We start from the raw sequence: 11,419 nt of genomic DNA on the forward strand, positions 1-11,419 counted from the left end.
AAAAATTTCAAACAATTTTTTCTCTCTCTAATTTGTAGATGTTTCAATACATCAAATAAAATTATATTATTGAGTAATTGAAGTCAATATTTTTCCTTAATCTTTTAAGATATCTATTAAAGATAATACTTAATGAAAATTTAAATTTTAAAATGAACAATATTCACACTAATATCTTGAAGTCACATTGATCCAAATAATATTTTCTCTACAATACGGAACTAAATTTACAAATTCACACAACAAGCACTACTATATCCATTAGAAATATTTCACCTTGTAACACTTTGAATTTGACCTTCCATAATCCATGATAACAAAATACAATTTACACCAAATATCTTCTAAGAACATTCATCCTATCAACATTAGTCAAGTTCGTGATTTGCTTCATAGGGCTAATCCCCTCTTTTAAAAAGGTTTGTGAATTCTAACTAAGTCCTATAAAAACTCTAGAAGAAACACAAAAAAGGAATGGGGTGAGCATGTTTACAATTATACCTTTATATTTGCATGGTCTTTTTAGTTATAGATCATTGATTTCTTCATCAACATTGTTGGAGAACTAAGAATTTTGATTGTCTACTGGGTTAGATTTTTCTATATTGTTCCTCTGCTGTGTTTTCAAAATACACTAATGAACACAAATTTTGATATTTTAAAATATATTGAAAAGATTTTTAAAATATCTACATTAGTGTATTGTTAAAGTTCAGCAGAAGACAACGCTAGAAAAACCCAGTAAAAAATCTGAACTCGACAAGAATGAAGGAGTAGAAGCTCTTGTTGAGTCTCCTGCACCACACACTTTGACCTGAATAAATGATGTGATGTAGAATTAATCTGATTTGTGGTCTGCATCTGCTGTGGCTTGGACTTGAGCTGCATACTGTAAGTTCCATAAGACATCCTCAAAAGAGGGACGAAATGAAGATTCTGGAGAAATGCATTTGGTTGTTATTGATATTGCAATTGATAAAGACTCTTGACAGCAAGTGGTCAACACTATAGGATCCACAATCTTTCTTCTACCATCTTGACTCCCAAACGATGCCTGTCATTCACACCAATTATCACATAAGCTCTTGCATTAAAATATTAACCTTTTTATAATAATGAGTAAAAGGTTTAAATATCAATTTACCCCATCAAGGAAAATTTTGTTGTTTCAGTTTTTATTTTTATTTGTTTCTGCTAAGTTTAACCTTTTTTTGTTCAAATGGTCTCCATCATTACTTACTTCATGCATCTTGACATGTCATGTGTTTTCATGAATTATTTTAAGACCGCATGTGACATGTCTAGATATATGCCATTACAGGAATTATTTTTCAATTTTGAAATTTGACTAAAAGGTTAAACGACAAGAATTTTTTTGTTTTTCAATTGTGATATGTAAAGAATAACAAACATATGTTAATTAAGAAAAAAATAATCAGTACCTAAATATGATTACATTGATTGAAGTAGTAGTTATATTCATCAAGAAGCAAAAGGAAAATGTTTAAAAAAGTACTAACCTTTTCATTTAGGAAAAATGTTTCACCTTTGTCGCAGGCTATGGGCCCAACAAGTGATTCGAACAAGATAAATCCAAAATTATAAACATCATCATCTGCTTTTGTCCTTAGGCTACAATAGATAAAAGAACAATTTCTTTGTCATTCCATCTTTCATACCATAAATACATTTATGCATAACAAAGAACATCAAACTTTGGGTATTCCATCTTTCATACCCTTCACAATCCAAGGGCAAGAAAATATCAAAAGTGATTACTACACAAAAACTTTGGAGAAGTAGTTGCATTAAAGAGTGAAGTGGCTTCAAAGAAGCAAACCCAATATCCTAATATGTAAAGAATTCATGTTTTGAGTGAAAACTAATCATGGTTTTCATGATAATATATAAATAAATTTTTCATTAATGAACTTTGGATGTTAGCTCAGATGTCAAAATTTAAAGTGATACCTAACATAAGCTTATTTGAACAACTAATCATGTTTTGTTGTTTATGTTAACTAAAGTGAGTTTTGGTATCATACCATGGCTTTGATTTCTCACCCTTTGCCTGTACAACACAAAAAAAGCAACACAGTCATTTGAGGATCAATCATAATTATATCAAACAACGGTAAAAATGCAACATTGGATTCCCATGAACATACCTCAAACTTTTCAAGTTCTTCTATGATGATGGACATACCATAGTCACTTAGTTTTGGAATGCGGTATTCATCAAGCAACACATTTTTTGTCTTCAGTAAGTTACTAAAGCAGCCAGGTATAACACCAGTATGTAAGAAATGCACTGCTTTTGCAACTCCAATTAAAATTGCTAATCTATCAGACCATTTAAGTGCCTTCCCTACAGAAAATTCTGCATGTTTGAATGAAGGAAGATCAGTGAATTGAAGCCTTCAAGCACAAAGATATGATGTCAAAAACAACTTTGCCAAGTTATAATATACTGATTATAGTAAGAAAAATGAAAAAGTTATGAATACAATCATCACATAAGAAATAGTTAAATTGTCCAAGTCTCGATAGAATATTGGTCAGTACTACAGATATTAATGAAGCCATACAAATAATTGGTGAAACTTGACTCAATAGTATGGATGCTATAAATTTTCCATGCTAACCTGAGAGATGGGCATGATAATTCCCATTTGGCACATACTCATATACAAGATGAAGTTTGTGGGAATTGGAATCATCTTGTCCTCCACCATCAATACAATGACCCAAAAGGCTAACCAAATTTGGATGATGAAGTTTTGAGAGTAAATCCAATTTAGCTCTGAGAGTTTGAATTGAGCATTTCTTTGACAGAGCCAAAGACCGTATTGCAACATAGGATCCATTCTCCAGTTTACCTTTGTACATCTGTAACATGGCAGAAGACTTAAAGATGCATTTACAGTGAGCATAAAAAATAAGTATCACAAAGTGTTTTTAGGTTTACACATATACATTTTAAATCATTAACAAGGTGTAAAGGCCAAGAAACAATACAAATAGTGTAATCTTGACTAGGATTTCAGAAATTGCAACCTTCCTGAAAACTCAAGAAATTTGTGTCTCCTTAAGATGACTTGGTAGAACTGTAGAACATACCTCACGTATATTCTTCCTTAAAACCAAAAGAATAAGCTATACAATATTTCAGTAACACTTTTAAGTGGTTGAAGTGTACCTTCCCTATGGAGCCTTGACCAATATAAGCTGACAAGTCAAAGTTTTTCGTGGCTTCCTTCAATTCCTCTATAGAAAATTGCCGACAGGTTGGAACAGTTTGTGTCCCTAGCTTCACTGTTTGAGAAATAAATCCTGAAAACAACAAAAATCATGATATTATTACTATGTTGGAAAGCAGCATTCATTTAAAATTAAGAGTTAGCAACACATCACTACGGCCAAAGAAACCTATACACTTACTGGCATTTGCAAGAATCTCCGACGGAACTGCTATTGAAGAGTTATCTTGCCCAATTGTCTTTCTGGAATGGTACTTTTTCCATAAGAAGATGCTAGACACCAAAAGCACAAGAACAAGTACAACAATGAGGGCCATTACTACAGCTACTTCCCATGTCTTGAAGCTTTTCCATCCAGAGGTAGATTCTTTACAGTAAGACCCTCTGTGCTGGTTCTGAGATTCAACAGATAAACAGTTTCCAGCATATCTAACAACTCTACTGTCAGATGTATTCGCCAAGCAAGAAGGAAGTCCACCACTTAACTTGTTACGAGAAATGTCCACAAACCCAAGTTTGCTGCCACAGTTAAGTTTTTCTGGGAGGGTCCCACTTAGCACATTGCCTGCCAGATTCAAATAACTTATCTGTGGCAGAGAAAACAAGGCAGATGGTGGTGTCTTACTGAGAAAATTTGAAGAAAGATCAAGATGTTGAAGCTGATCCAGTTCTTGAAACTGCTTAGGTATCTCTCCTGAAAATGAGTTATTGCTAAGCAGTACAGTGACCACAGATTTTGGCAACAATGGTAGTTCAGATTCTAAATGGTTTTCTCTTAAGTCCAGAACATGTAGGCCAGTGAGAGAACTGAGACCAGGCAAGTCACCAGACAACTCATTGTGGGACAAGGAAATAACTTCAAGTGTCTTAATTTTTCCCAGTGAGGAGGGGAATGAACCCTTTAGGCCATTGCTCTTCACACTCAAGATATTCAGATTGGACAGAGAATCAAACGAATCGGGCATAGTGGTGTTAAAATAATTGTCATCAAGGGTCAGTGTGTGAAGCGTTACCATTTTGGATATTTTTGGTGGAATGACACCAAATAAGAAATTGGAACTCAGGTCCAAAACTTGAAGCAAAGTGAAACTGTGAATCTTATCAGGAAGTGGCCCCCAAATCCCCAAGGACACCAAGCTAAGAACCCTTAAGCTGGTCAACTCTGTCAAAGTGATGAAAAAGGAATCAATGGAGAAATTCATGGATAGAGTCTGATTAGGAACTGCATATCCATTGAACCGTGGTGGCTTCAAAGATTTTGCACCCGTAATTTTAAGCTCAGTTACCTCATCATCTTCACATTTAATGCTCAGGTTGGCAGATGGAGAGAGCGAACAAAGGTCCCCCTGGTAATATTCCCAAATTTGCAAAGAGGAGGGATACTCTAGATGAACTCTTAACTGCAACAATGCTTGTGTCTGAACAGCTTGTAATTCATGAGTGTTTGGGATGAAAAAGAACCATGAAAGAACCACAAGATAAAGGTAACAAAAATGTCTCATTCTACCACCTTGGAACATAACGCATCAGATTTGAAGAATACCCAAAGACTCAAAAACAGATCCTTCAAACCTCAAAGATGTCAAAGGCAGACCACCCTGAAGAAGTTTCTGTTGAACAGCGAAGATTCTAATTGCACTTGCGGTCACAGTTTCGCCACAATTCTTGAAATTGAAAGAAATTATGACAAACACAACCGATGCGACCACAATTGCAATGCCAGAGACCCTAAAAACTATAACGTTATCGCAGAAATTTGAAGATATTACAGACAAACACAACCAATACAATCACAATTATAGCCCCAAGAGACTCCAAAAACTTTCACACAGAGTGACCGAAATCACATTCATACACCCTTTTTATCAACGGTTTCAATCACAGCATCAACAACTCTAACTTTACAATTGAAGAGAACCAACATGGAAAAAGAGGAAACTTGGGCATTGTTCACGGACTTGGGTTAGTAAAAACTTCAACTTTACACCATGGAGCACCTACACCTGCAGCTGTTGGGAGAAAGAAAGAAGCAGCCATTTATTGGTAGGTGGTTGAATGCAGAGGGTAACAGAGCAGAACAGGGGAAACAAGACCTTGGTAAGTGTAACAATGGAAGGGCACAAATTGAGGCTTCAATGAATGGTGAACGTGTGTTGAAATGGGACAAGTGAGGTAGTTGAAAATGTGGTACTCTGGTGACTGAGAAAGGCATTTATTTTTGTGTTTGAAGTGGCGTTGCTGCCATTAATGGGGTCGGTAACTATTGGAGAGAAGTTCAAGGACAGAGGAGAAAGCAGAGCAGGGGGTCATAGCTTCAAAAAGATAATGCAGTAACGAATCTCTATCCATTAATATATATATATATATATATATATATATTCTCTCTCCTAATTTTCAAATCACGTTATGACGTTAATTAATTACTACATCCATGGCTTATTTATGACATATCTTCATTAATTCATGTCATATTCTTTAAGAAAATAGTTAAATTAATTAATATCTTGGATTGTTATTTTAAAATTTTTATTTATTATATTTAAAATTGAAGTACTTAGATAACACTTTGAAATGCATAAATACGAATATTTTCATATTAAATCAAGAGAGATAAGCTTTATCCTTTTAAATATTTATTATTTTTATTAATTAAAAATATATCAATTTATAGAAGTTGATGTTTTAGAAGAGAAACAATTAATGCATTTTTTAACTATGAAGCTCTCTCGTAAAATCCCAATAGTTTGCATGCAATTTAATATCGGGCGACTATGGTGTATTTATATAAATTAAAATAATAATAATAATAATAATAATAATAAATATACAATTTTTTTAATATTTCCATTTTTGAATAAATATATTGTCTTTATATTGTGTTGGCACTAAAAATATTAATATAATTTATTTAAAGACAAATTAACAATTGTTGAAAACTGGAAACAGTGGTTAGTTTGAATTACAAGAAACTAGAATTCGGAGTGGAGGAAACATTCATTTTACGTACAGAAATGTTTATTTAAAAATTAAACGTCCAAAAAAATTAATAATATAAAAGTTATGTTTCCCTATATATTTTTTTCTAATTTTTAAAATTTCAGTACTGTTAGAAAGTAGAAATAAGAAGGAAAGATTGGAAAAAAAATCAGAAAAATATGCAAATACTAATAATAGTAATAAATAAAAATAGAAAATCAAAATAGTCTACACCCTATTTGGTACTAACAAATAGGGTGGAAGGGAAAGGAATAAGAGGAAAGAACTTCTGTTAATGGATATTTTAGCTGTTTGATATGTGCCAAATAAATAAGAAAATCTTGAAATATTTGCGAGTTTTAGCTTTCAAACTTTCTTCTCTTATTCAAGTGGGAAAAAAATATATAAATATGCAATATGCAATATAAATATATTACTTTTGTAAAATAATATATTAAAATAGTCTTGATTTTCTCACACATGGATTAATTGAACAAAAAGTTAAAAATAATTAATTTAAAAACCTATTAGAAAAAAGATTAATATTTAAATAGAAGGTTAAAACATCAATCATTTTAAAACTTTTTTAAATGACCAAAAGTACAGTCCTTTTTAAAGAATAGTCGTAGTCCGAGGTTTCTGTAAATATATTAATAAACACAATTTTTTGAAACAAAACTTATTGAAATAGTGCAATTTAAGCTCTTTTTTCTTGTAATAAAAATAATATAACATAATTATTTGTTTAGTTTAATAAAATTTATTTAAATGAACTTAGTGAATAAAATAAAAAATATTTTATAAAAATGAAATAAAATTCAACACATTAGAAAAAGAAAAGATAGAATTAAGTATATTTGAATTTTTAAAATTTAACGTTATATACTGTTCCTGCTGAACACTAATGTACTTGAGGGACACAAGTCAATTAGGACCAATGACTAACTGAATGCACGCGTCCACCTATTAGAACCTGAGTGTCTTCTTCCAAGAGCCTGAGTGTCTTCTCCCAAGTGCCTGAGTGTCTTCTCCCAAGTGCCTGAGTGTCTTCTCCTAAGTGCCTGAGTGTCTTCTTCCGATGAAGGATTCTACTGGCGGGGGGCCTGCAAAGTCACTCCGACGCTCAAGTCAGTGTCAGAGCAATAAATGACTACTATAGTAAAAAATAGCATGACCTCTTTACCTCGTGAACAGTTCCTTTTATACTACTTTAATGGGCCAAACCCTATGGGCCTAGGGTTTCCGCTGCCTGGTAGGTTTAAGTTTCACTAATTGCGTTTAATTACTCTTAATAGCTTATCATTCCTAATTTCTCCAGTACTTACCGTAGTTCACTTGGTAGAGGTGTCTTCTCCCCTAAATGCCGAGGTTATTACGGCTCCTTCATTATTCGTGTGTTATAGAATCTCCTGCGCCGAAGTATATCCGGACCTTATATTGGTATACTTCGCATGCTGGGGCATATTCGTCACTTCAAGACTTCAAGATGCCCACTTAGAAGTATCCCTTCCTCCCAATATGTACACTAGTCCCCCAAGAGTTGAGACTAATATGTCGAGAACTCTTCACACTATTATGATTTGAGCAGAGGCTACTTCGGCTATAAGAGCTTAAGTGGTAGCGGAGAAATATTTTTGTATGCGTATGCCAGTGGTTTCTCGTACCAATGCGCTTTGGGGAGTGGAAAAGGCCGCGTTATTTTAATGGGCCTGGGCCTTGTCATGATGTAATGTTGCCTCGGGAATTGCGACAGGCGCTGTCTGCTGGTCGTTGGATCATTTTGATCGAACGAATGTTACGCACGCTGCACTGTGCTCATTACTCTACTATAAATAGGGTAATTACGTTTTTGGCACCCTCGTTGATCTCTTTTACGGCTTGAGACGTCTCGTTTGTTTGTGAAGCTTGGCAGGTATGTCCTCGTCCTCATTGTCTGATAAGTCGGCCTCTAGGATTCACTCAGATAGGGTAGGGACGTCCTCGGCCCAACCCTCTAGCAATGGCACCTCCTCTGACGAGGAGAGCTTATCGAACATTCCTCTGCGGTCTGGGTATGAGTGGGTTGATAGCATTGTGCGTGAGTATTTTTCGAAGTACAAATGGTCTTCCTCTATTCGCAGATTTGCCGAGGCATATGCGATTTTAGATGAGGATAGTCCTGACGAAGTCGTGTCCTTAGACCGAGTTGGTCGTGTAGATAATGCTTGCCATGGGCGAGAAGGTTACTCAGATGAGTTTTTTTATATGTATGTTGTGTTGTTTACAAATTTGCATGTCCGATTACCGTTCGACGAGTTCACTGTTGGGGTGTTGAGAATTTTAAATGTGGCTCCGTCGCAGTTACATCCTAATGCGTGGGCTGCTTTACAAGCTTTTAGGTTTTTGTGTCGGATTTTAGGTTTGAAACCATCTCCAGCCGTGTTCTTGCACCACTATAGCACTAGGCCTAAGGAACCTGTGAGGTGGTTATCGCTGTTTGGACAACCTAGGATAGGTTTACTCGCCCCATATTCGTCCTCCTTCAAAAATTACAAGAACACTTTCTTTAGGGTTGTAATTAACCCTGTTGGTCGCTCTTACTTCTTTGATGGTGACACTCCCAAATTTCCCTTTTATTGGACGCGTAATCCCCTGCATTATGATGAGTGGCCCCGGACTATGATGTCAGCCGAGGACTGCGAGGTTCTTAATTTGCTTGATTCACTTCCTCGGCGGCTTCCTACTAAGCGTATTGTGGCTATACTGAGTTCGCCTCGTCCTCGCGGGGACATGCTGGGTATGTGCGAATTTTCCATACACACACTATGTGTTAACTTGTCTTACTTTGTTTTTGTTTGCACCAACTTTGATGGCATCGCATGAGGGTGTTGGTGCGGGTCAGAAAAGTCGTTTTCACTTACTTCGCGAAAAACTGAATGAGCGGAAGAAGGGTGGAGACAATGCTCCAGGGACAAGCTCTACCGCCCAACCTAAATGTGCTTTAGGTGTTGGTAGTCCTCGGCCTCCTCCTGCAGCAGAGAAAAATAAGAGAAAGACTGCTCAAAAGGATGCAAGTTCGTCGCGCCCTCCCTCCCCAAAGCACAGCCGCGTGTCCGGGGATGCCTCTTACCAACGTTTGATGGGGGCTGAAATGCAAATATATGATGGGATGAGTATTACTATATCCCAGGAGGAGGCTAATTTGATTACAGAGTCGCCACTGCCATCCCTCATGAAAGCCTTCGCAGAGTTTCAGTCTCGGGCTTTAGTCATAGGGAGACATATGGGCCACGAGCTGATTAAAGTGGGCCAGACAGAAGATCTTGAAGCCCAAATTGCTTCGCTAAAAAAGCAACTTCGAGTGGCTAATACGGAGAAAGACAATTTGGCGGGGGAGGTGGGTGATTTCCAGAAGCAGCTCCAACAGGCTATTGGTGACAGGAAGTCTTGGCGCAATTGCTGTCTTGAAGCTGAGGAGAAGTTGAAGAAAAGTTCTGAAGAAGCATCGGCCTTGAAACGCTCCATTGACGAGATGAAGACTGCTCATGCAGAGTTAGACAAGGAAGTTTGGGAGTTGCGGGAGGGTGTCGTGGAAGAGCATGAGCTTGGCTTCAGGAAGGCCTTGCGTCAAGCAGCTCTCCTTTTTTACATTCCCGCGGATGATGATCATTTTGATGTGGGGAAAGATGTATATCAGAAAGCATTGGTGCGAATTGAGGATATTCCTGTTATCTCGGATCAGGCCGAAGATACCCCGCATACTCCTACTGCCGAGGACACTGAAAGGTCGAGGGATGGAAATGCAGATGGTGCGGGTGATAGGGATTGATGGCTGACTTTTGGCATGGGTATTTTGTTTTGGGGTCGCATTGGTTATATACGTCATTTGTGATGCTCAAATAGTTGTAATACTTTTTGAGAAACTCTACCTTTCCCTTTTTTGTTGCTATATACCCCGATATTATAAAGGTTGTAATATTTTGATGTGCCCTTAGGCAATCTTTTATTGTTTCACTTGCGTGTAATGTTTCTATGCTTGAGATCGTGTTTCTGCTTTCGTGTTATTAAGATTAACTCGGCTTGTATATTACATGTTATATAGTCGACCTTAGCTGGCTTATGGTTTCCAACAGGGACTTTCAGCAAGTAGATGAATGTCTTTTTGAAGACATGTCGACCTTGGTTGACTAAGGTTGTCAACAGGGACTTTTTGAGGGTGGAGTGTTCTCTCCCTCAAGATCTTGTGTCGACCTTAGTTGATTAGTATTATCAACAGGGATTTAGTTGTTGCTGGAATTATTAACCAATTGGAAATAGATATAACTTAATCTTTTTCATTGATATTGGGCCTCATTAAAACCTTTCCGGCCAAAACCCTCCTTAGGAAAAAAGACCGGAATAGGAAAGAGTACCCTTGATTACATTGTTAGCTGTAGTAAAATTTCAAGTGTGTTACATTCCACGTCCTGGGAACTGGTGTCCCACATAGATGCTGTAGCCTGTATGCTCCTTTACCTTCATTTGTGGTGACTCTAAACGGGCATTCCCAATTTGCTGAGAATTTCCCCTCTACCTTCCTTGCGTTACTGTTCATCCGCCACACTAAGTCTCCTGGGTGGAATGTTTTGGGTTTTACCTTAGAGTTATATCTTCGCGACATTCTTACCTTAGCAGCTGCTTCTTGAATTTTAGCATGCTCTCTATGTTCCGGTAGGAGGTCTAGATTATTTGCTAGGCACTGGGCATTGGTGGCTTCTTCATAATTCTGCCGACGAAGAGATGGCTCGCCTATTTCCACTGGTATCATGGCATCTATTCCATATGTGAGGCTGTAAGGAGTTTCCTTGGTGGCAGATTGTGGCGTGCAGCGGTATGCCCAAAGTACTTCTAGCAATTGCTCCGGCCACAGTCCCTTTGCTTGGTCCAGCCTCTTCTTTAACTCTTGCAAGATAACTTTGTTGGCTGCTTCTGCTTGATCGTTGCCTTGTGGGTGTTCCACTGAGCTAGTTACATGCTTGATGTTCAATCCCATGTAGAAGTCTTTAAGTCCAGCATCAGTGAATTGCTTCCCATTGTCAGTAATTATGGTATGCGGAATTCCAAAGCGACAAATGACATTTCTCCAGACAAACTTTTGCACTTGCTGTGCTGTGATGGTTTCCAATGAGTCAGCCTCAATCCATTTTGTAAAATAATCTATGGCG

General features: G+C 37.0%; 1 protein-coding gene across 1 annotated transcript; it reads right to left on the bottom strand.

The window, feature by feature from the left end:
• Positions 1-234: 234 nt before the first annotated feature.
• LOC114182646 (Leucine-rich repeat protein kinase family protein) lies at positions 235-5,604 on the bottom strand. Its single transcript, XM_028069555.2, has 7 exons — positions 3,442-5,604; positions 3,200-3,333; positions 2,646-2,889; positions 2,169-2,380; positions 2,046-2,071; positions 1,521-1,632; positions 235-1,054 (listed from the first exon to the last, which is right to left on the bottom strand). The coding sequence occupies exons 1-7, from the start codon at positions 4,778-4,780 to the stop codon at positions 839-841; spliced, it is 2,283 nt and encodes a 760-aa protein (XP_027925356.1). The 5' UTR covers positions 4,781-5,604; the 3' UTR covers positions 235-838.
• Between the last annotated feature and the right edge of the window lie 5,815 nt (positions 5,605-11,419).

This window comes from Vigna unguiculata, chromosome 4, assembly GCF_037176805.1.
Source record: "Vigna unguiculata cultivar grain cowpea cultivar isolate G323 ecotype 2 chromosome 4, ASM3717680v1, whole genome shotgun sequence".
Lineage (NCBI taxonomy): Eukaryota > Viridiplantae > Streptophyta > Magnoliopsida > Fabales > Fabaceae > Vigna > Vigna unguiculata.